This window comes from Triticum dicoccoides, chromosome 3B (assembly GCF_002162155.2).
Source record: "Triticum dicoccoides isolate Atlit2015 ecotype Zavitan chromosome 3B, WEW_v2.0, whole genome shotgun sequence".
In the NCBI taxonomy this organism is placed as follows: domain Eukaryota; kingdom Viridiplantae; phylum Streptophyta; class Magnoliopsida; order Poales; family Poaceae; genus Triticum; species Triticum dicoccoides.
Window position 1 is genome coordinate 352,820,118 of NC_041385.1, and position 24,664 is coordinate 352,844,781.

General features: G+C 48.6%; 1 protein-coding gene across 2 annotated transcripts in view; it reads right to left on the reverse strand.

Moving 5' to 3' along the window:
- LOC119276051 (metal transporter Nramp4-like) overlaps positions 1–24,664 on the reverse strand; it is a 57,660-nt gene that overhangs the window by 20,757 nt on the left and 12,239 nt on the right. The window contains exons 6-12 of one of the 2 annotated variants that reach the window (XM_037557014.1): positions 9,393–9,502; positions 8,720–8,901; positions 8,237–8,306; positions 7,634–7,804; positions 7,265–7,369; positions 6,261–6,386; positions 6,079–6,174 (exon numbers count right to left, since the gene is read on the reverse strand). In XM_037557014.1, the coding sequence (XP_037412911.1) occupies positions 6,079–6,174; positions 6,261–6,386; positions 7,265–7,369; positions 7,634–7,804; positions 8,237–8,306; positions 8,720–8,901; positions 9,393–9,502 (860 nt within the window). Of the gene's footprint in view, positions 1–6,078; positions 6,175–6,260; positions 6,387–7,264; positions 7,370–7,633; positions 7,805–8,236; positions 8,307–8,719; positions 8,902–9,392; positions 9,503–24,664 lie in introns of those variants that run through there. The other variant, XR_005136264.1, reaches the window with a different exon arrangement.

Genomic DNA, 24,664 nt, shown 5'->3' on the forward strand with positions numbered 1-24,664 from the left:
GTCAGCCATGGGGAGTGGGGTGGCTTCCGTCCTTTCTACGCCTGTGGATGCACCTCCGCACCCGCCACGGACTGCTGCCTACTCCAGGCGTGGGCGCTCGACCTCGACTCTGGTGATGTCCTCATGGCGCAGCGCCGGATCGATGCTGCTCGGCCGGCTGGCAGCCCTGCTCTGCCAATGCTGGAGCGGGCAGAGCTTCAAACCGCGGCCCGCAACCTCAAGCCAGGTACCCCAGTCATCCCAGCTAGTTCTTCTACATGCCCTTTTTCTGCCTTGGAGTCGGCTCCGCTTGGGCACTTAGCTAAGGTCGCGGCCGACTCCGCTATAGTTTCCAGGGGGGAGGTGGCTAACCCCTTAGTCCAGATCGAGGCAATCCGGGCCCGGGAAATCCTGGATGGGAGGTTGGCTGAGGCTCGTGGTCGCATGGCCACACCCCTCCCCCCGCGGCCAGTGGACCTCACACGTCCACCCTGTCAGATACCCAGGCCCCGCAAGCGGCCCTGGAGATCCGTGGCAGCACCTGCTCCCGCCCCGCCGCCCTCCGTGCCCAAACCGCCTCCCGTGTCCTCGGGTCAAGCAGCCCCCCGATGGCGGCTTAATGCGGACCCTTTTTTGGAACATTCGTTGGCCAAGATGGCCGGCGCTGCCAACTCATCGAGTACATGCGAGATGAGAGGATAGACATCGTGGCAATCCAAGAGACCATGCGCACAGAGTTCTTGTCTGAGCTTGGGCGGCTGAGCACCCACCTGTTTGCCTGGCATTGGCTCCCTTCTAGTGGGATCGCCTGGCACTCGGGTGGCATCCTGCTAGGTGTCAAGGATGCCACCTTTGAGGTGGCTGGTATGTATAAGGGGGGAGTTCTTTGTCAGTATGGAGCTGTTCGAGCGTGCTCTCAACTTCAAGTGGGAGATCATCATTGTCTATGGCCCCGCTGACCACCGCCGATCTGCGTCCTTCCTTGATGAACTCAAGAGGAAGGTGTCGGCCACGCGCTTGCCGGTCGTAGTAGGTAATGACTTCAACCTCCTCCGTTTTGCAGAGGATAAGAGCAACGATCTAGTAAAACTTCCCTCGGATGCAGATGTTCAATGATTGCATCGCAGAGCTCGGTCTGCGGGAATTAGACAGGGTTGGTGCCAGATTCACCCGGACCAACCGCCAGGCGGACCAGGCCCGCTCTGTTCTGGACCGCATCTTGGTCTCGCCAGAGTGGGAGCATTGCTGCCCCCTTGCCTCCCTCCGCGCCATCACCCGGATTGGCTCGGACCATGTCCCTCTGCTCATGTCTTCTCAAGATGACCGCCCGCCCACTGCGCCTAGGTTTCGCTTCGAGACGTTCTGGCTTAACCAGAACGGTTTCGCTGAGGCCGTTCGGGACCGCTGGATGGAGGCCTGGCTCGCCCCTCACCAGTCCATCTCGGCGGTGGATGATTGGCACTTCTGTGCGAAGCGCTCTCGTCAGTTTATGAAGGGTTGGGGCGCAAACCTTGGACGGGACCTGTGGGATCGCAAGAAGGCCCTCCTCGCCTCCATCCAAGCGTTGGACCTCCAGGCCGACTCGGTGGGTCTAGCCCTTGATGAGTGGCTGCTTCGTTACGACCTTGAGGATCAGCTCACGGTCATTTACACCGACTAGGAGGCGTATTGGCGACTCTGGGGGACCCAAAAGTGGGTCCTCAAGGGTGACGCCAATACGGCCTATTTCCAAGGCATCGCCAATGGTCGTAGGAGGCGGAATACCATCCCCTTGCTTTGGGATGGGGAGACCCTCCTGCAGGGCCCGGCCGAGATCCGTGCTCATGTCGATGGCTTTTATAAAGCCATTTTTTCGCCCCTAGGGTAAGCTTGGCCCTAGCTACAGACTTCTGGGTTGGTCCACAGTGCATCTCGGCCGCGGAAAATGCCGCCCTTACGGCTCCGTTCACTGAGGAGGAAGTCTGGGAGGCGATTAAAGGAATGAATCCATCGTCCGCCCCTGGCCCCGACGGTCTGTCGGTGAAGTTCTTCCCGACCTTCTGGACTGCCATCAAGCCGGAGGTTATGGCCCTCTTTGAGGAGTTATATGTGGGCACCATTGACCTCCACTACCTTAACTACGGGATCATCACATTGATTCCCAAGGTGCCTGGAGCCTCGGACATTCGTCAGTTCCGGCCAATCATGGTGATCAATGTGATCTTTCGCATACTGGCAAAGGTGTACGCCAATAGGGTGGCCCCTTTGGCCAACAACATCACCCACCCTGACCAGTCCGCCTTCATCCAAAGCCAGTATATTCTGGATGGGTCCTTGTCTTCCATGAAGTTTTGCACGAGGTCCGGTCCAAAAACCTCAAAGCAGTCTTCCTGAAAATTGACTTCCACAAAGCCTACGACATGGTTAGTTGGTCCTTCCTTTGGGAAGTGTTGCTCAGGAAAGGGTTCGACGATCGCTGGGTCACCCGGGTCATGCAGATGGTGGCCTCTGGGCACACCGTGGTTAACATTAATGGGGAAATCTGGCCCTATTTTCCCATCTTATGTGGGGTTAGGCAGGGTGACCCCTTCTCTCCGTTTCTGTTCAACATGGTGGTTGACGCCCTGGCGATGATCCTTGATAAGGCGAAGACCGCGGGCCACGTCCACGGCATAGTCCCGCACCTAGTGGAGGGAGGTGGTGTCTCCCTCCTCCAATATGCCAACGACACCATTATCATGGTGGAAGGCTCGACGGCCGATATCTGAACCTGAAATTTCTGCTACTGTGCTTCCAGCAGTTGTCAGGTCTCAAAATAAACTTCGATAAGAATGAGGTAATGGTTTTAGGCTATTCCCCCTCCGAGAGGCAGAGTATTGTTAACCGGCTCAACTGTCGGCTTGGTTCTTTCCCCACCACCTACCTGGGGATCCCCATTAGCGACTTTCCGCTCTCCGTGGCAGACCTGCGGCCCTTGGTGCTCAAGCTTCAGCACCGTATTGAGCCATGGCAAGGGCAATGGTTGTCTAAGGCGGCTCGGACGATCCTCATCAACTCGTCCTTGTCCAGCCTCCTCCTGTTCATCTTGAGTTTCTACAGTCTGCCCGAAATGTTGCACCATGAGATCGGTTCAGTCCAGGCGCGCTTTTACTGGGTCGATGATGGTGATAAGCAGAAATACCATATGGTTTGTTGGACCGACATCTGCAAACCTAGGGACCAAGGCGACCTCGGCATCATGTCCTCCAAACGCATGAACCTGGCACTCCTAATGAGGTGGCTCTGGCGCATTGCAAATGGCGAGGGTGGCATGTGGTTGCAAATCATCTGAAACAAATACTTGCACGACCAACCTCTTGCCTTCTGCCTTAGGGCAAGGGGATCCCAGTTCTGGCAGTCCGTCATCCAGCTGCTCCCGGTTCTCCGCATCAGGACCTCCATCACGGTAGGCTCTGGGACAACCACTCTGTTTTGGTTCGACCGGTGGGCCGGGGACTCCCCCTTCGCTGCCCGGTTCCCGGATCTCTTCTCCATTGCGGTGGAGCCTAGGATCTCCGTCGAGACGGCCCTTATTGACTTAGGGCGTCTCGCGTTCCGGCGGCCATTTGGGCCCTCGGAAATCGCCGCCTGGCATGAGCCCCTGGAGGCTGTTGCGCTTCACGAGCCTGATCTGGCGTAGCCTCATGACCGCTTATCCTGGTGCCTAGAGCCCTCGGGCCGATTCTCCACGAAGTCCCTATACCAGGCCATCGCCCCCACCCCAGGCCCGGCGGTCCTCGAGTTGATCTGGGCTATCCGTGTTCCCCCCAAGATCAGGATCTTCCTGTGGCAATGGATCCGTGGCCGGCTTCCCTCCGGCGTAGAGGTGTTAAAACGACCCGGGCGATGGGATGTGTCCCCTATGTGGGACTGAGTAAACCTCGAATCAAATTTTCTTGTCGTGCTTCTCCGCCCAGTTCCTCTGGAGCTGCCTCCGTGCGGTAGTCAGGGGTAGTTGGTGCAACACCAACTTCCCGGACCTCCCCACCGAGGTCCAGGCATCTACCCCATCGGGCCGCCACATTAGGTAGCTGCTCATTGGGGTCCTTGCTTGGACGCTCTAGACCATGCATAATAAGCTTGTCATCCAGCGAGTGCCTCTTCGACGTGCCACTGACGCGGTATTCAAAATGTGTGGTTATTTGCAGCTTCAGCGGCCGCTTAACCGCCACCAGGACTGGGACGCCATCAACATCATCATTGCTGACCTTCGCGCGATGGCTCTTCGCTTGGCGCCGCCGCTTCCTCCACCACCTGAGCTGAATTAGCTTCTTAGCTGCGGTGTAACCTTCTTTGTTTTCGTTTTCAGGGCTTGTTGAGCTGTGCCCTCAGCAGAACCCTCTTGTACTCTATGTTGTGCGACTTTCTGTGTGTGTGTGTGGGTGAACCTCTGTGATACTTTGTGGCTGTGGTGGTTTGCTTTATTTATAAAGCGGGAAAGCCTTTTTGGGTAAAATATTACTCTTTGTTGAACAAAATGCATGTGCTGGAACCGATTCCTAGTTTCCTGGTAAACGACTACTTTCATATGTAGCATCTTGTATGCCATCTTGTTTGTGTGTAGGTAGTCACAAGCAACATGACACAAGATACATAACTTTAAAGTTAAATTCGACCTTCAAATAAGAAAATGAACACAAAGTATGCCATCAATAAGACTTTTCTTATGATTGTCACTACCTATCATTCACATCGGAGCTTGTCTACTCTTACTATTTGTATGTTTCATGGTTCAAGAATTACATGTGAGGACAGATGTATGTAGTCTTGATATTCAATTTCTTGTAAACTTCATGTGACCATTTTACTAAAAACCATGTACCATATGATTGCATCTATACATAGAAACAGGAGACATGTGAGGACAGATGTATGTAGTCTTGATATTCAATTTCTTGTAAACTTCACGTGACCATTTTACTAAAAACCATGTACCATATGATTACATCTATACATAGAAACAGGAGACAGAGCACACACCGCCAAACTATGAATACTTAAAAAAATATTTTTTATAAGAAATATTAGATTTATATCTCTAAATTTAAAAAAATGCAAAAGTACTACCCTATTAAAAAATATACTTATCGTTGGTAACGGCAACCAACAGAGGTTAGTTGCAATGGGCAACCAAAAGCATCACAACTTCACATCCTTGAGGCATCGTAGTTCCCCTACTCGAACCCTCGCGCCATCATGGCTGCATCACCGAGAAAAAACCGTTCAAACAAAAAAGAGCTCGAACGTGCATCGTGGGGGACGAATTTCGTCGTTCAGTCTACACCAACCACCGCAAGTGTACGTCGCGCTCAGTGATTTTTTTCTCCAGTTACTCGCACCCATCTACTCATCTAGATGCCGTCAACCTCCTAAACATAATCCAGCATTGGCTGCGCGGAACATGACTACCCGCGGGCGTGAACCGGATTGGCATAGATCATGGTGCGGGTGGCCAACGACAATAATAGGACAAGTGACAGTGTCTAGGCGGTTGGTGGCATCAATATGAGTAGATGGGTGCAACTAACGGAGAACTTCTCAGTGCACGCGATGTACGCTTGTGGAGATCAGTGTAGATTGAACGACGAAATTCGTCCTCCATGATGCATGCTTCAATCCCCTTTTTGTCTGAATGCATTCTTCTCATCGATGCAATCCTGATGCTGCGAGGGGGAGCTACGGTGCGTCAGGGGTGTCGTCAGGGGTGTGCAACTGTGACAGGGATTATGTTGTCTCGGGGTATACAAACTTTTCGTTACCCTTTGCAACAAAATAATCCTTGCTAGACCTTGATGATCGAGCAATCAGGGCGTAGATGGTTCAGATTCCCCACTTAGGATGCCTACGTAGGCCCACACTCTACACTCGAGTAAGCTCATGGAGCGACTCGGAATGTTTCTCGTGCTACACAAGGGAATAGTCCTCGATGAGTTGATTCTCCCATTTCATCGAAGGACAATTGAGATAATACTACAAAATTATTAGGTTGTACAATACTAAAATATATATCAATTTTTATGTTATTCTCACCTCACAAGTTATTATGTATCATGGTAATAACCATAGTATGAGTGAGCTTACCCATGTTGAGTTCTTGTACGGTCCTATCATTGAGCAACAGCTACTGAATTTGAGGAGAGGAACGAGAGCAAATGGCAGCACAAACGACAATATGACCTGCAGCACACAAATAAAACGTCATTAAACATTCGCATAGCTTGTATACTCATTTACTTTATGGAGCATTGAGATGGAAAAGTGACCGCTGCTATATTGATGAGTTGACGAACTCGTAAAGCACCACCAATGCTGCAAATTATCAAAGTAGGCACCATGGTGAGACAGGGAGCAAAAAGGTATATGATGAATACCCTCATCCCTGAGAATCCCTGTGAATGTTCATGTTAGATAAATTATACCGAGGGGCATTGGGTGAGGGAATCATGTACAGAAAACACTGTATGTACTTTTAATGCAAAACTAGGGCTTGAACGTTATTCTAATTTTTGAAATATTTAATAGATGATATTTTTTAATAAAAAATGGAAAATGTAATTTAATAGTGAGCAAGCGTGGGACATGGATTTTTGGAACATGTTCCATGTGCGCCCATTATGAGTAGTAAAATCAGAAAAAATAGACAATTCTGGTTTTTTTTTGTAACATACATGATCGATTGTTCTATTCACATGTGAAGTTTCATGAAGAAATGACATCCGTGGTATTCTAAGCAAAAATAATAATAAAATTGGTGCCATAAAAAGGACTATGTTTGAAGTAATTTGGAGATCAGATTTTATTTTCTTCGCTAAGAATACGACGTGTGTCATTTCCTTGCAAAACTTCATATATGAATAGAACCGTCAACTAAGTTTGATTAGCTAAATTTTTTGAATTGTTTGATTTTTTTATTTTTAGATTTTACTATTAATAATGGGTGCGCGTGGAACCATGTGCACCATTGTATTTTCCGTAAGTATGTTAGTAATGTTACTTATATAAGTTTTCCCCTTTAGCATGTATGGTTATAAAATTTCTAGTCTGCGAGAATTAGTGCTGGTATATAAGTTTTGCCCTTTACTCCCATATAATAAGTTCAATTTTAGAATAACATTGTATTATGTAATATAAATTAAATGTGCACAACACGAATTTGTGAGTCCGATAAAATGTTATGTAATTGACTACATTTTCTAACAAATAGAATTTATATGCATGAGCTTATACCTTAAATGCAAAATACATAATAACAATGCTATAACTTTACCTGCATAATGTATTGCCCAGAGTAGGTGGTAACCACTGCACAGCTTTGTCCAGAAGCTAATAATGCCAAACCATAAAAAATTGATCTTGACCGTCCCAAAATATTCTGTAAAATAAAATTGATTTTCAACTGAGAGTATACATGATAATTTACTTCTATGAATTTTTATGTACATAATATGTATGGTCTATTCTTTATAGTGAATCCTACTCCCTCCGACCCATAATAAGTGTCGCAGTTTTGAACTAGTTCAAAACAAACTGCAACAAGTTGTTCAAAACTGCGACACTTATTATGGATCGGAATGAGTATTATACTTCTGAATGTAAGGCGAATGACCTCTCAATTATGTTTGGGGGAAATATTAACCTTGAATAGTACGGATGCTGACTTTAAAGTGAGACTGCTGCATGTGTTCGTATCATCCAGTGAAAGATTATCAGCACATATAGTTCCAGAGAGTGATACAATGGCAACATTTATGACGAGCGCAAGAAACAAAGCAAATGCGTTCTCTAGAAGGAAGAACACAGATGCATCCTGCAAAAAAATTACTAAAATTATATCTGCTGGTACTTTTGCAACTAGAACGAAAGAAGTGGGTACCATAGATCTAGCAATAGCTGCAAATACTATGACCTTGTTATATATATGTTGTACAATCATGTCAGCTTCAATGCATGGTGTAATTAGCTTATGTTTGTGTAGATCTTTTCCCCCCTTTTGGCTTCTTTTATTTCCAAAAATCTTGGCAATTCGTACACTTTGCTAGCCTAGAATTTTGTGGTTTACTACAGATACTATTTCAAATGTTGCATGTTTCTTGAAAGCAATAAGATATTAATCACTATGGCCAACTGCATTTAAGGGCTATATTGTGTATGGGGACATATAGTATTGTAAGCACATAGAAAAAGGAAGTCTAAGTAGAATATTCAAAATAGAACAAAAATACTAAATTTGGATATTTACCTTAACTGCTTCAGAGGATGATGGTAATTTTCTTGATGAAACAAGAGAAGAATGTAGGAAGAGATTGTGCCTAGTATTTCAAAAACAATTGAAATTAGTGGAAGCTATTTCTTTTTAGTTTACACACTAGATAAAAACCCCTATGCTTTGGGGTGATAAAAGTACATTTGTGGATAGGAACTGAACGTTTTCAACCAATCATCCAAGAGTATAAAATAACCTTAGTGGATAGTCTTGTTAATAGGTGCAAGAGTGAACGAAAATATTTATGTAGCCGGAAACAATGATGTACAACTGAATAGTTGATTTTTGTAACCATAAATAGCAAATCGACTAGTTTCTCATGTGCTCTTAATTTATTATCAGCATGCAATTCACAAAGATAGAATGTCTATCGCAAATACATGTTCTTATTTATATTTCCATAATAATACAGTGTTCATGTTGATGACCAACGAAGCAACAAATATGTCCCATACTTACGGTACAACAAGGGCACTGATCAGTGCAACTGCATCTGAGATAGCATAATGTCCTTTAAGTCTTGGGATAAATAACCCTTCAATTAACTCATTCATCGGAGGATTGACATGGCTCAGCTCTATAAAGAAGCAAGAGGCCATGCTGAGCATAAACACTGCAATCATGAACTCCAATTTCCGGACCTTAAGAGAAAAGGGACTTTATAAATATCACTGCATTTATTAACATCATATATACTAAACAATGAATGTGTTCTTGCTATCTTAGGTATTGTTACATAGGAAGTCTCTTGCAAGCAGTGAAGGATCTAGCACAATGGGCCAGGGTGGGCCATTAGTGAAGATAACCATCAAGAAAATTATTATTATTTATTTTTTCTATGATATAAAGGCTAATGGGAAATCCCAGCTCGTAAGTGTCTCATCTACGAAATTTCAGCTCCTGGTACTAAATAGTCCAAAGTGGATCTAGCACATCCTTTGTAACCCTAACAACCTTTGTATCTATTCCATGTACAGCTGTGTATAAACAGAGATCAAGGTCTCTGATGATTTCAAACAGCAAAACTTTCTCAGTTATTACTGTTATACTTATGAAAGGGACGAGATTTTGGTTACTGCGAGTTCCAAAAATATTTTTCCCTTCTGTTTTATAGCGGGATGAAATGTCTTACCCCATAGCTTTGTAATCCGAGAAGCAGTATAACAGTTGCTGCACAAATCAGTACACCAGCCCAGAAAGGAAGATCAAGCACCATGTTGTATGCTAAAGCAGTTCCAAGAACTGTATAAACATAATGAAAAATAATAATAAGACCTAAGTATATATCAAAGTAAAATAACTGATAAAGCATTCAATTTTCAACTAGGTACTCCAGCAAAAGTCACCATCCCCGTCCTAAACTCTACAAAAACGGACACTCATGACGTGCGGGAATTATGTCATTTTACACAACTAAGTTGGATTATATGTAATTTGGACTGACGTATACACATGTTTACCTGACCTGGAACCCTTGTAGAGAACTATAATCTCACCCTATTCATCTTAGGGAACCAGCCGCGGGGGGGATCAGAGAATTCAAGTTTTCTTTAAACAAATCAAAGTTTAATTGTTTAAGTTTTTTTTTGAAAATAAGTTTAATTGTTTAAGTAGGGCTACAGATTTATATGGCTATAATTTGGATGGTGAACTGGATTGTAATCCATCCAAATTAGAATGGGCTTTGCGTTTGCAATGGATCTCTACTGTATATACCCATTAGTATTACCGAAAAAGGCTTTCCCCCCACTTATATATAAAGCAACGATCGACATACATGATGCAAACCACCCGACACCACACACACCCAAGGCAGATACAAGGGAGCTGACGAACAGCAACGCTACTCCAAACACCCCAAAGCAAACAACAAGTAGGTAGAAGAGCATAGCTAAGGATCTAAAGAGCTCTCCACCATGAACGAGTCACCGCGAGGAGACGAAGCCGCAACTCGACGAACCAGGGAGTCAAAAGTGATGCTTTCAAGAAAGAAACGATACCGAAGAGCCGCCACCGCCCGATCCAGGGAATCTAGGTTTTCACCCAAAGTAACACGAAGGACACAGGGTCACCGCGATGGAGAAGGGAACGACGCATGGACGCCGCCGCCATCGGTCTGGCTCCGAGCCCGACGAGGTTTTCCCCCCGGCCACCATCCTCCGCCTCCGCTCGAGGTGCAGCCCTACATGAGAGCGCCGGCCGCACCACCACCGAGATCGTCGAAGGCCCGCCCCCATGCCGCCCACGCGGCCATGGCAGCAAGCCCGTTAGCGCCCGAGCCACGAGGCAGCAGCTCCCGTCACCAAGGTCGCCGCCTTGCATCCAGAACCTCTGGAGACCATCAAAGGCACGAGCTTTGAGTCGACCAGCATACCCCTAGCACCATCGGAACTGCCGGTGACCGACCCGCCCCGAACAACGATCAGCGGCAAGGAGTCGCTAGGCCAGGAAAAGGGAAGGGGGGGCCGAAGCTCGTCCGGACCAGCGCACCCCTGCGCCGGTGACAGGTAGTCGGTCTACCCATCCCTTCAGCAGCCTCCCCTGCGTCACCCTGACGCCCTACCACGACCTCTGGCCAGAACCACACGAGGAAGAGGCAGCCACCTGTCCGCTGGCGAGGGCCGCCGAATTGACCGCACCGTGCTGCCGAAGAAGGCCGCCAGAGGAGGGTCAACCACCACCACACCACCTGCGTCTCTACGCCCTGGCCAGGTCCAGCCGGTGCCCCGCCACCCCACCGGAGAAGAACGAGCACCAGCTGCAGCGCCACCACCTTGGAAGGGCCGCCGGCCACCTTGCCGCCGGCAACCGCCACCACCAGCCGAATCTGGGCAGGGGCTGCCAGATCCGTCGCCCGGCCCCCTCCAGCCCCCACAGCCGAGGTGGAGGGGGAGGAGGAGAGGAGGAGGCGCCGGCAGTCCACCAGGACGCAAGGAGGAGGGAGTCGGAGCAGCGGCTGACCGGCACCCGGTGCCACCGAGCAGGGGAGGGCGCCCCGCGACGCCCGTCACCTGCGTGCGGGAGGTAGCTGCCCCGCCGCCGCCTGCGCCACGCGGCCTTTGGCCGGCAACACCATCGGCGGCGGCCAGGGAAGGAGGGGGCGGGGTGAGAAGACGGGGGCAGCGGCGCTAGGGTTGCCTCCTAGGGGCACCTGTAGGAGCGCCTCAGTTGGGGAGGGGAGGGGCGCATAGGGTTGATGATCTATTAATATTAGATGAGCCACTTTGTTCAAATGGGTTGTGCTGTAGGGGTATGAAAATGTGCTGCCATGGTCATGCAAGGCGGCAGCCCTGCGAGGCTCCGCGGTCTACTCTCTTAGCTTCGTCAGCACATTGCGGCGCCCCTTCTACCTTTGCCGGATGTTCAGCATGGGCGTCGCCGCCACCTATTCATTCTCGAAGATCAGCTCCGCAGGAGTGCACGGTTAGTCATTTTTGTGGCCTGGCCGTTCCTGCTGTGGAAGTCGTGGTTGGATTCGGTGGCCTAGCCGTTCCTGCTGCAGGTGCTTCCTCAGCGCGGCTTTGGCCCCCATTAGGCCCCTCCAAGTGCTAAGTATGCCACATAGGCAAAAAAATGATGTGGCAAACCAATTAAAGAGGAGAGAGAGCATTATGGTGACCCCAAAAGGGAACGGTACCAAGCGGGTGGACCAATGCAAAATGCCTAGCAACCAATGCATGAAGGAATTTAGTTGCTACACAATTAAATAAAGCAAACTTAGCTACAAAAGCGAAGCACCCATGCATTGTAGACATTAGTTGCTAAGACTTTTAATGCACTTAGCACCTCACCTAAGCACCAATGCATAGGAAGAGGCCTCAGATCACTCGGCTCTCGCTGCTTCTCTACATCCACAAAGGTGTTGGTCAAGGAGAACGCTACTATTAGACGAAAAAGGGTTTCTCCCCGCTTTATATTATAAAGGAACCACCACCGCATTACACCCGAGCATACAACACAAAAAAATGAAAAAAAAAATGAAAAACAAGAAAGATACACGATGCTACAGAACGGCTAACGGGATGCAAGTGCACCAAGCAAAGGCTTGAGCATCAGAGCCCTCAGCGAACTCCACATGCTGCCATCTACTGCCGCCGGAGGACGAGCACACTCACCTTCCATGCACCACCATTGCAGACCCGCCATCCACCTCTGCCTCCAAAGAGGGCCCCATGCTCTCTTGTCCTAGATCGTAGGACGCCACGCCGTCGGTAGGCAGAGATGCTCACCTCTGAGCACGCATACCCAGGTCCAGTCGGTGGCCGAGGAAGAACAACAAGTACGGTCACCCCACCTAGCAAAGCCAGTCCCTTGACCACCACATCATCTTCGGCAAAGACCATGGTGCCTACTACAAGCCGCCGAACGGGAACAACACTGAAGAGACCTCGACGACACACATGCTCCGAAGCACCCACCACCACCTCCACCGACCAAAGGCAGCGTCTTTAGGAAGAAAACGACGCCGGAACACGATGCCCAATCCAGGTTGACGGTGTCCTGGACTAGGGGGTACCAACCTAGTCCGCCCACAATCCATGGGCCGAGTTTATGGCCCACCATTTCTCTAAGAGGGATCCAGAAGCCTCATACCTCAGCGTAATCAAGATGGATTCTACCAAAGACTTGACGTGTACTCCAAGACTGGCATCGGCTTAGATTGACAACCGACCATGTGTAACCCTAGGTGCCCCCAGTGTCTATAAACTGGGAGATCTTGTCCATAGGGGAAGGATCACAATTGCAACCACCTAGCCTTAGGGTTAGAACATTACTTACAATCTCGAGGTAGATCACGCCTGTACTCGGTACATCATCATCAATATAATCAAGCAGGACGTAGGGTATTAACTCTTCGAGAGGGCCCGAACCTGGGTAAATATTGTCTCCTTCATCCCCTGTTATCCATAGATCTGAGATCCACAACTCGGGACCCCTACCCCGAGGTCTGTCGGTTTCAATACCGACATTGGTGCTTTCATTGAGAGTTCTGTTGTGTGATCGGAAAGAGATCAATGGCTCGTCTGCAAATCAACTGCAACACTAGCTGCGGGGATATTTTCGTCCCCGGCCAGTCTTCGCGTTCAGCAACATCGTTCTGCACGCAGACTCAGCAGGGCACCTCGCCCATGTTGAGAATTTTGTACTTGACCAAGTTGTCACATTGGGAAGACTGGAATACACTGCGGATTCACGCGGTGAGCTTGTTCTTTCCGGATGGGCGCCAGGTCGGATCGAGAGCCCCTCCGCCGCCGTAGGCTTGACTTCGGAATCGACCTCCGACCTGGATCTCGGATCAGATCCTACGGTAGGCCCAGCCTTGGATATGGAGCCGGCAGCCATCACGTCGGGCCTCAACTCGGACGTGAAATCCGTTTCCCCGCTAGGCCTAGACCACGACACAAGCCCAAGCACAGACTTAGCGTCAAGCCCGTATCCGACCTCTCTCGTTGCCGGCCCAAAGTCAGTTCGGCTCGGCCAATGTCTCGAAGGTACCTCGGTTGACTCGCAAACCTCACTTCGGATCTGCCCGGCCTTGTGCTAGGTCATGAATCCTGAGGATCTTTCTCACCTCAATGGGATGCCGGATCGCATTCAGAGGATGTCAATCTCGGATGACCAAACCTCGGTTTATGACAAGCTCAGACTTAAAGCCGACGACAGGGAAATTTACATCCCACCCACCACCCATCAAGTCGCCACCGTCGATGACTTAACCGACATATTGGACTACACATCAGAAGAGGCCGCCAACATGGATGAAGATCTCGATGCCACACCGGAAACAACCGTCCCGTCAACCCATACGGGCAGACGGACCGCTACATCCATGTACGACGTCTACATGGTCGATACTCCCAAAAAACCCTCAAAACACTGTCGCTGACGCCCTAGAGGCACCGGCGGTGGCCCAAGCGGGCATAGCACGGGCACCGCCGATGACGGCGCTACACCGGGTGACGCCGATGACCTCGGAGAGGACATTCAAGCCTCCTCGAAGCGGCATAACAGCCCAATGGGAATACTCAAGGACGAAGATGTTGACGATCTCTTCGACAGGGCTGACAGCAACTACTTACCAGAACCGAGCAAGATGAAAGCCTCGGCCCGAGGACAATATAGTCCCAAAAGACCCTTTTGAGCAAGAGCGGTTCAGACGGCGGCTGATGGCAACTGCCAGAATCATAAAAAAAGAAACAGCAATAGTTGTACGCTGATCAAAACGAGCTCAATGACAAATGTGATGCGGAGCATCCCTCGCTCATCCCCATGGACTCTACTACAACTCGTCAAGCACCTCGAGGACCAATGACAAGAGCACGTGCACGCACCGTCAAAACCGAGGTTAATTCTTTCCTCTCCGAGTTTCGTCCGGATTCACTTGAGAATGGGATTCTACCTCAAAGAGACGCATTGTGCACTCTTAGGTACGTCAGGGATCGTCATGAGGAAGCAAGGACGGAGGCACTGGCACCTAAAGAAACGAAGGAAGGAGAAGGAAACGAAGAAGAGGAACCTCTGGGTGCCCGGCCTCCCCTTGCCCTGGGTGCCCGGCCGGCCAGCTGGGAGCCGCCCCTGAGCACCCCGGGTGCCCGGCCTGGTTGGCCCCGGGTGCCCGGCCCCTCCTGGCGCTGGCTGAGGCTGCCCGGGTGCCCGGCCAAATGGCCCCGGGTGCCCGGCCCAGCTCGAGCCGGCCTCGGCCTTGTCCGGGTGCCCGGCCCTTGCAGCCCCGGGTGCCCGGCCCCGCCTGGACACGCGCCTCTGACCGGTCCGGGTGCCCGGACCCTTCCGTGGATGCCTGCGTGCATTATGGTCTTTTGACCCTTGTATTCCCCTCTAACCTCTATTCCGTCCCTAGACTATATATATCTCTCCCCCTAGCTCATTTGAGGGATAGCAAAGTATTTGATAGACAAAGAGAGAGCTTTGCTCATCTTCCTCCTCATGGAGATCAAGACCTCCTAGGAGAAGATCCCTAGTGGATATCAAGGCCCCATCTAGAGAAGGATCCCCATCATAGGATCATCAAGACCTCTTTCCTCATAGGATTGGGATGAACTAGTACCTTGTATCTTTCCTTTGTTGTCCTTGAATCATTGTGATCTCTTGTGTGTTCTTGGATCTAGCATATGTGTGATTGGATCTAGTCAATTTGAGTGTTTCCCCTCTCTTGTGTTCTTCGTGTTCTTCGTGTTCTTGGGGATTTCCCTTCCAATTCGTGAAAGATCTCCATCTAGGGTTCCACCCTACAACATCTTGGTATCATGAGCCATGGTTTCTCACGAAATTGGAGCCCCCCATCTTGTTCTACAACAACAACAAACAACAACAAAGCCTTTAGTCCCAAACAAGTTGGGGTAGGCTAGAGGTGAAACCCATAAGATCTCGCAACCAACTCATGGCTCTGGCACATGGATAGCAAGCTTCCTCGCACCCCTGTCCATAGCTAGCTCTTTGTCGATACTCCAATCCTTCAGGTCTCTCTTAACGGACTCCTCCCATGTCAAATTCGGTCGACCCCGCCCTCTCTTGACATTCTCCGCACACTTTAGCCGTCCGCTATGCACTGGAGCTTCTGGAGGCCTGCGCTGAATATGCCCAAACCATCTCAGACGATGTTGGACAAGCTTCTCCTCGATTGGTGCTACCCCAACTCTATCTCGTATATCATCATTCTAGACTCGATCCTTCCTCATGTGGCCGCACATTCATCTCAACATACGCATCTCCGCCACACCTAACTGTTGAACATGTCGCCTTTTAGTCGGCCAACACTCCGCGCCATACAACATTACGGGTCGAACCGCCGTCCTGTAGAACTTGCCTTTTAGCTTTTGTGGCACTCTCTTGTCACGGAGAATGCCAGAAGCTTGGCGTCACTTCAGCCATCCGGCTTTGATTCGGTGGTTCACATCTTCATCAATACCCCCATCCTCCTGCAACATTGAGCCCAAATACCGAAAGGTGTCCTTCCGAGGTACCACCTGGCCATCAAGGCTAACCTCCTCCTCCTCACACCTAGTAGTACTGAAACCGCACATCATGTACTCGGTTTTAGTTCTACTAAGCCTAAACCCTTTCGATTCCAAGGTTTGTCTCCATAACTCTAACTTCCTATTTACTCCCGTCCGACTATCGTCAACTAGCACCACATCATCCGCAAAGAGCATACACCATGGGATATCTCCTTGTATATCCCTTGTGACCTCATCCATCACCAATGCAAAAAGATAAGGGCTCAAAGCTGACCCCTGATGCAGTCCTATCTTAATCGGGAAGTCATCAGTGTCGACATCACTTGTTCGAACACTTGTCACAACATTATCGTACATGTCCTTGATGAGGGTAATGTACTTTGCTGGAACTTTGTGTTTCTCCAAGGCCCACCACATGACATTCCGCGGTATCTTATCATAGGCCTTCTCCAAGTCAATGAACACCATATGCAAGTCCTTCTTTTGCTCCCTATATCTCTCCATAAGTTGTCGTACCAAGAAAATGGCTTCCATGGTCGACCTCCCAGGCATGAAACCAAACTGATTTTTGGTCACGCTTGTCATTCTTCTTAAGCGGTGCTCAATGACTCTCTCCCATAGCTTCATTGTATGGCTCATCAGCTTAATTCCACGGTAATTAGTACAACTCTGAACATCCCCCTTGTTCTTGAAGATTGGTACTAATATACTCCGTCTACATTCTTCTGGCATCTTGTTTGCCCGAAAAATGAGGTTGAAAAGCTTGGTTAGCCATACTATCGCTATGTCCCCAAGACCTTTCCACACCTCAATGGGGATACAATCAGGGCCCATCGCCCTGCCTCCTTTCATCCTTTTTAAAGCCTCCTTCACCTCAGACTCCTGGATGCGCCGCACAAAACGCATGCTGGTCTCATCAAAGGAGTCGTCCAGTTCAATGGTAGAACTCTCATTCTCCCCATTGAACAGCTTGTCGAAGTACTCCCGCCATCTATGCTTAATCTCCTCGTCCTTCACCAAGAGTTGGCCTGCTCCGTCCTTGATGCATTTGACTTGGCCAATATCCCTCGTCTTCCTCTCCCGGATCTTAGCCATCTTATAGATGTCCCTTTCACCTTCCTTCGTGCCTAACCGTTGGTAGAGGTCCTCATATGCCCGACCCCTTGCTTCACCAACAGCTCGCTTTGCGGCCTTCTTCGCCATCTTGTACTTCTCTATGTTGTCTGAACTCCTATCCAGGTATAGGCGTCTGAAGCAATCTTTCTTCTCTTTAATCGCCTTCTGGACATCATCATTCCACCACCAGGTATCCTTATCTTCGCTTCTCCTTCCCCTGGACACTCCAAACTCCTCCGAGGCCACCTTACGAATGCAAGTCGCCATCTTCATCCACACATTGTCTGCCTCCCCTCCTTCCTCCCAAGGGCCCTCCTTAATTACCCTCTCCTTGAACACCTGAGCTACCTCCCCCTTGAGCTTCCACCACTTCGTTCTAGTGACTTTGGCACGCTTATCCCGCTGGACACGAATCCGAAAGCGGAAGTCAGCAACCACCAGCTTATGCTGGGGTACAACACTCTCCAGGTATCACCTTACAGTCTAGGCACGCACGCCTATCTTCTCCTCTCGAGAGGATGAAATCAATCTGGCTAGAGTGTTGGCCACTACTAAAAGTCACCAGATGTGATCCTCTCTTTCTAAAGAGGGTGTTAGCTACAATCATGTTGTAGGCTAGAGCAAAGCTTAAGACATCTTCTCCTTCTTGATTCCTGTTGCCATAGCCAAAGCCCCCATGCGCCCCTTCAAAACCTGTGTTAGATGTAACCACGTGGCCATTGAGGTCTCCTCCTATGAAGAGCTTCTCACCAACCGGTACACTCCTAACCATGTCTTCCAAGCCTTCCCAGAACTCCCTCTTGGTGTTCTCATTGTGGCCTACTTGCGGGGCATACGCGCTGATAACATTGAGAACCAAGTCCTCAACTACTAGCTTGACCAGGATAATCCGGTCCCCACGTCTCTTGACGTCTACCACTCCATACTTGAGGCTCTTGTTGATCAAGATGCCTACGCCATTTCTGTTTGCAGCCGTGCCCCCCATCTTGTTCTCTAGCCTAATTTTGTTGTGTTCCTCCCCAATTTCGAAAAATTCCCCACCAAAAATAGCCCCAATTTTTTTTGTGATTTGTTGGTTTGATGAGGTTTTGTTGGATTTGATCCATGGATTTGCTTGGTTTCAAGTGGATCTAGCATTCCCCCATCCATCTCCACCTTTCCCTCCACGAAATCCACCAATTTCTTCCATTTTCCCACGAATTTCCGCGCAAATCCGTGACCCCCGGGCACCCGGACCTCACACCCCGGGCACCCAGACCCCCCGTGCATCCCCACTGACCACGCCGGGTGCCCGCACCCCGGACCCCGGGCCATCTTCTCCGCCCAACCTCGCTGACCACCCCGGGTGCCCGCACCTTCCACCCCCGGGCACCCGCACCTCCTAGTTTCAGCTCACCAACGAAAACCGTTTCGGCCATAACTTTCACTCCCGGAGTCCGATTTTGACGTTCTTTAGCTCGTTGAGTAGCTATTGACATCCCCCATCCATCTAGATAGGTTCCAACATCATTTGACTCCATCAAAAATTTGGCATTTTGGCATCTTTGCATAGGCCATCCACCATATCATCCGCCATACCACCATCGCTTTCCGCAACTTAACCCATTTTGCTCCATTTAGCATTTGTGGTTACTTGAGGGGTGACTTGAGTCTCCTAAGGTGTTGCGGCTACTTAGGGACGGTTGCTTCGTCATCAACCACAACCTCCACTTCCGCATTGCTAACTCCGGAACCACCAACGCATTCCGCTACCACCATTTGACATTTTCCTTGAGATTTTGAGTTTGCGGTTTTTCCCGTTTCCTAGGGTGTTTCGGCTATAACTAGGAACGGTTCGACATCGACAACACCGCCGCTCACCTTCGACAAGGATTCGACATCAACCACTTCACCATTTTGACAACCTAACCGTAAGCAAGAACAATAACCTCTATATCATCTTGGTATCGTGGTATCCCATCATTGTACAATCATTCTTGCCATTACATTGTTAACCCCCTAGCCCATTTTGTGTCACTTGCCTATCGAGACTAGCCATTTGAGTATTGCCGGCAACGTTACTTGTGCACATTAGTGATCCGTACCTTCCATTGCATACATACCATAACATCTTGGTATCATCATATCATCCCTTGTGTCACAAGATCGTTCCCGCATATACACAATTGCTATCTTGGTTTGTGCATTTCGCATAAGTGGCCATATCAAAAAAAAAGAAAAAAAAAGAAGAAAATAAGCTTTTAAGCAAAAAGAGAGCAAAGAGCTTGTGAGCAAGAGCCAGAGCATCATACCACTTTGCACATAAGATTGTCATATCCGATCATCTTGGATCATCTTGAGAACACCGGGAACATCATACACATAGCATTCTTGTGATCGAAGGCTCATACATTTTGCATCTTATAGGTTGTGCACAAGTGTCGTATCCGCCTTTTGAGCAATCGTGCTAGCGTCTCTCTTGAGTTGTGCAACACGAGCGTTTTCCATGGATTCCACATTTTGTGCTCATTCCTTGGTTGCACGATCCCATTTATCTATCCGTGTGTGTGTTTTCGTGTGCCACATATTACTATTGGTCTACTTGTTTCACTTGCGAATTTGTGAATTTTTCCAACATTATTGACTCTTGCTAACATTTTGCATCAAATTTTTGTGCCACTATCCTCACCGAGCTCCACCATAAGCCTTACTTGTGTAGGTGTGAGAATTGACAAGATCCGGTACCAATTGTGCTATTTCCTTGATACATTATTGAGTGATCATTGATCCATCTTCAACATTGGATAAGGTACATTGGTCTAGTTCTTTCCTTTCTTCCACTCACATTTGCTCGAGTCTTGTGATGGATAGGAAAGGCATTTCATCTCCGGTCTTCCACGACAACGACGACGCAAACAACTACATCACCAAAACGTCCATCTTCGGACAACAACGAGCAATGCGAGGCATTGAGCGACTCACCGCCGACATTCACCAAAGCGAAGCACAGATAAAGGACTACATCGACACCAAGTTGGACGCATAATTGGATGACATCCGACACGTGTGGGCCAACTACAAGTCTTCTTCCTCTTCGTCATCTTCAAGGCGGAGACGCTCGAGTCGCAAGTCTTCGGAACGGCCACAAGATGCAAGTACCATGCGACACCGTCAAGAAAACCTCCATGAGCACAAGAGAAGACCACGAGACGAGCACCAACAAGACGGAGCTACGACTACTACCACCACTTCGGCATCTTCGCCAAGTGTTATCAAGGCATCTTCGCCTTTGGACGTACGACATCTTCGCCTACCTCCGACGAGTACGCCTACATCGGCCTTCATCCACGACGACGGTGACGAGATGATCGAGCATGGGATTTTCCCTTCGGTCATGGAGGAGAGCGATGATGTGCCATCTTCGGCCTTCATCCACGGCGACGACGACGAGATGGTTGAGCATGGGATTTTCCCTTCGACCACGGCGACGTATGATGACTTGAGTGACTTGTGCCACCATATTGAGAGTGAGAGTGACTTCACCACTAGCCCCATATATGATGAGTTGCCACAATTCCCATGTGAGGAGAGCCACCACCACCACCACTTGAGTGATTTGAGTGACTCCACCATATGTGACATTGAGCGCACCTACCTTGAGGGAGTGAGTGAGCCACCACCACATAGAGAGAGTGAGGTAGTTGATACGGCATGTGAGGCCATTTCGATTTCTAACAACTTAACCTCTACCTCTATTGTGCCTTCTCATTTGGTGATAGGTCTCATATATGATGACGCGCCGATCCGCGGCGACTTCGTCCTTCCTATGGACAAGACGATGGCCATGGTGGAATATGATGCACCCCCCACATGGTTCCATCAACTTGATGATGATGACCACCATTTGGTCTTTGCCACCTCACCTACACCACATGAGTGGAATGAGAATGGTAACATGGGTGAAGGTGATGCTCTAGTCCCACTAGTGGACATTCTTGACATTGATTGCTTGCATGATGTTGATCCACCTATTGTCATGCTTCATGCTAGTTCGACTTCCCCATGCGATGATTTACCCATTTATGATGAGTTTGATGATTGCCATGTGGAGTCTATTAGTCGTGATGCCATGTTACATAGGATTTTTTGTGACAATTCTCTAGGTCACATCATGTTTGATAATCCGCTTGACTTGTCATATGCTATGCATGAGATCAACAATATGTCATATTTACAATCTCTTCATAGTGACTTTGCATATGCCATCAAATTAAACCCAATTTGCACTTATGGCATAGATGACAAGCCCATGGTTATTGGCATTTGTTTTTCTTGTGATAATATTGATATGCTCCCTTTGCATCATTTATCTCATATGCCATGCCATGACCACCTAGCTTCGGATATGCATTGTTTTGGATGTTGTTCATTTTCTCCATATGATATTTCCGCTTTTGCTCATGAGGAGACCCCCATAGTTTCCTCACATATTTTAGGAGATTTTGATCCATCCTATTCATTGCATGATTCTCATAATTATTTGCACCATATGCTCCCCATTAATGAAAATGCTATTGATGTGCCATATACTTGTATGCTAGATTTGCATCCCAATCATGTTCGACATAACAACTATTCTTTCATGATGGATGACATGTTCTTATACTATGCCTCAAATTTCTTTGAGCGATGCTTATCTTGTGCTAACTCACACATGCACATACACATCATGATGGATGATGTGTACATTTACCACGCGCACAATTTCTTTGGTTTGTGTCTCTTTTGTGTAGGTACACATGAATACTTGTCAACCTCGCAATCCCACGAGTTGACAAAACGAGCTCTAGAGAGCAATGATGACTTGAGATCCCATGGATTGTCTTTCCCACCGCTCTCTTCGCGCAAAGACTTCGCACATTTCTTCTACATGGCACTCACTTGGCTATGGGTTGTTGTCCATTATATTATATGCCCATATTGCCATGTTCACTTTGCATGATATGCTCATTCCTATGCCTTTGACATGCATTTGTGACCCATGCTTTGCATTACACATGACGATTGGTTCTACTACTTGTAGTTGTATTTGCAAGCTTGGTGGAGATATTGCTTGTTATTGCCATGTTCTACCTATGACCCATGCCTATGATGATACCATGATCTTGCTTTGTGTTCGTGCTTGCGATATGTCATGTGCATTGCCTATGCCTATTATTTGCTCACATGACATAATTGGCATGATTTCTTCTAGTATGTTGCATCTTCGCACTACTAGCTTGCACGACTTGGTTATTATGATTGCTTGCCTTGTTGCATCATCCATGATTCATACTTGCTCACTTCATGCGGTTGATGACAACCATCTACATGCTTTGCACATGATTGTTATTGCTTCTTGTCATATATCTCCATGTGTTGCCTCTCTCATGCTAAATGATTTGCCATATCTTGAGTGCAACAATGCTTTTAGTCTTGATAATGAAATTGCCCCCATAGCATTCTCGAATATATTTGGAGCTTTTGACATATTTCTTGTGAAGCATGCTTGTCTTACCTCTTTGCACCATATACCTAGTGTCATGAATATAGCCATTGTTGCATCTTATTATTCATGCACTTGTGCTTCTAACGGTTAGGTGCAAGAGAAGAGAACCATCATGATGGATGATGTGTTTATCTACCATGCGCATACATTCTTTGTTTTGTTCTGTGCATCTGTAGGATACTTGGATTTCGTCTCGACTTCCACTTCACGTGAGTTGACCATTCGAGGTCTTGAGAGCGAACCACCTTCGATCACGATGCTTCTACATCGCACTTGCTTGTGTTTCGGCATTGTGAAGAATGCACAAGGACACGCCTTCAAGGTGACATCTTTCTTGAGCATGGATATTGAGGATCATACTACTTGTGTTGCTTGCACCATGAGACTTATTGGTCATCTTGGACCACTTGATTACGCACTTGTTAGAGATCTTGCTTTGACTTGCCATTTTCAAACTTCCATGCATCATGATATATATGACTTGTGTGTTGCATCCAATTCTTGGATTACTTGCTCCTATCACATGTTTGGTTGCAACAATGTAATTCCTTCACATATGCCATGTCCCATTGATTGATACATGCTTGCCTTGATTGCCTCACACATGATGAAATTGCTCTTTCTATTGTGTTGAGTGCCAGTCGATTTTCACTACACCCTATGCACATTATGCTTGGATTGTCTTGCACTTGATGCATGTGTTTAGTCATATCATCTTCTTGGGTGTTGTGAATGACTCTTATACCTACCATAGACCGTTCATCGAGAGTCTTATGCATGCTTGCTATGATCTTGAGGTAGATGCTTATTCTCTTGACACACATATTTGCATCGCTACCTCCCATTTATATGCTCATTTCCATGATGTCCTTGATTTTGCTCCATTTATGCGCTTACATGACATGTCACAATCCCTTGTCACACCATATGCTACACTTGATGACGACACTTCTTTGGTGAATCACCTCTTGAATGCTTGGTTTTGCACTCACGCTAACCGCATTTGTTTTTCCAAGTGTTTGTTGTACTTGTTCCTTTTGAAGGAATTACGAGACGGCGCGACATTGGAGAGTGCCCATTTCGAGCTTGAAGGCGGTGAGTACTTGGTGGTTGAGAACTTCTACAAGGCAACGCCCTCTCTTTCCCATGGTGATGAAGATCACGATCCGTGGACGGATCTCTCCCGGGGGGGGGGGGGTGATGCGGAGCATCCCTCGCTCATCCCCATGGACTCTACTACAACTCGTCAAGCACCTCGAGGACCAATGACAAGAGCACGTGCACGCACCGTCGAAACCGAGGTTAATTCTTTCCTCTCTGAGTTTCGTCCGAATTCACTTGAGAATGGGATTCTACCTCAAAGAGACGCATTGTGAACTCTTAGGTACGTCAGAGATCGTCATGAGGAAGCAAGGACGGAGGCACTGGCACCTGAAGAGAAGAAGGAAGGAGAAGGAAACGAAGAAGAGGAACCCCCGGGTGCCCGGTCGGCCAGCTGGGAGCCGCCCCTGAGCACCCCGGGTGCCCGGCCTAGTTGGCCCCGGGTGCCCGGCCCCTCCTGGCGCTGGCTGAGGCCGCCCAGGTGCCCGGCCAAATGGCCCCGGGTGCCCGGCCCAGCTCCAGCCGGCCTCGGCCTTGTCCGGATGCCCGGCCCTTGCAGCCCCGGGTGCCCGGCCCCGCGCCTCTGACCGGTCCGGGTGCCCGGGCCACTTTACCCCGGGTGCCCGGACCCTTCCGTGGATGCCTGCGTGCATTATGGTCTTTTGACCCTTGTATCCCCCTCTC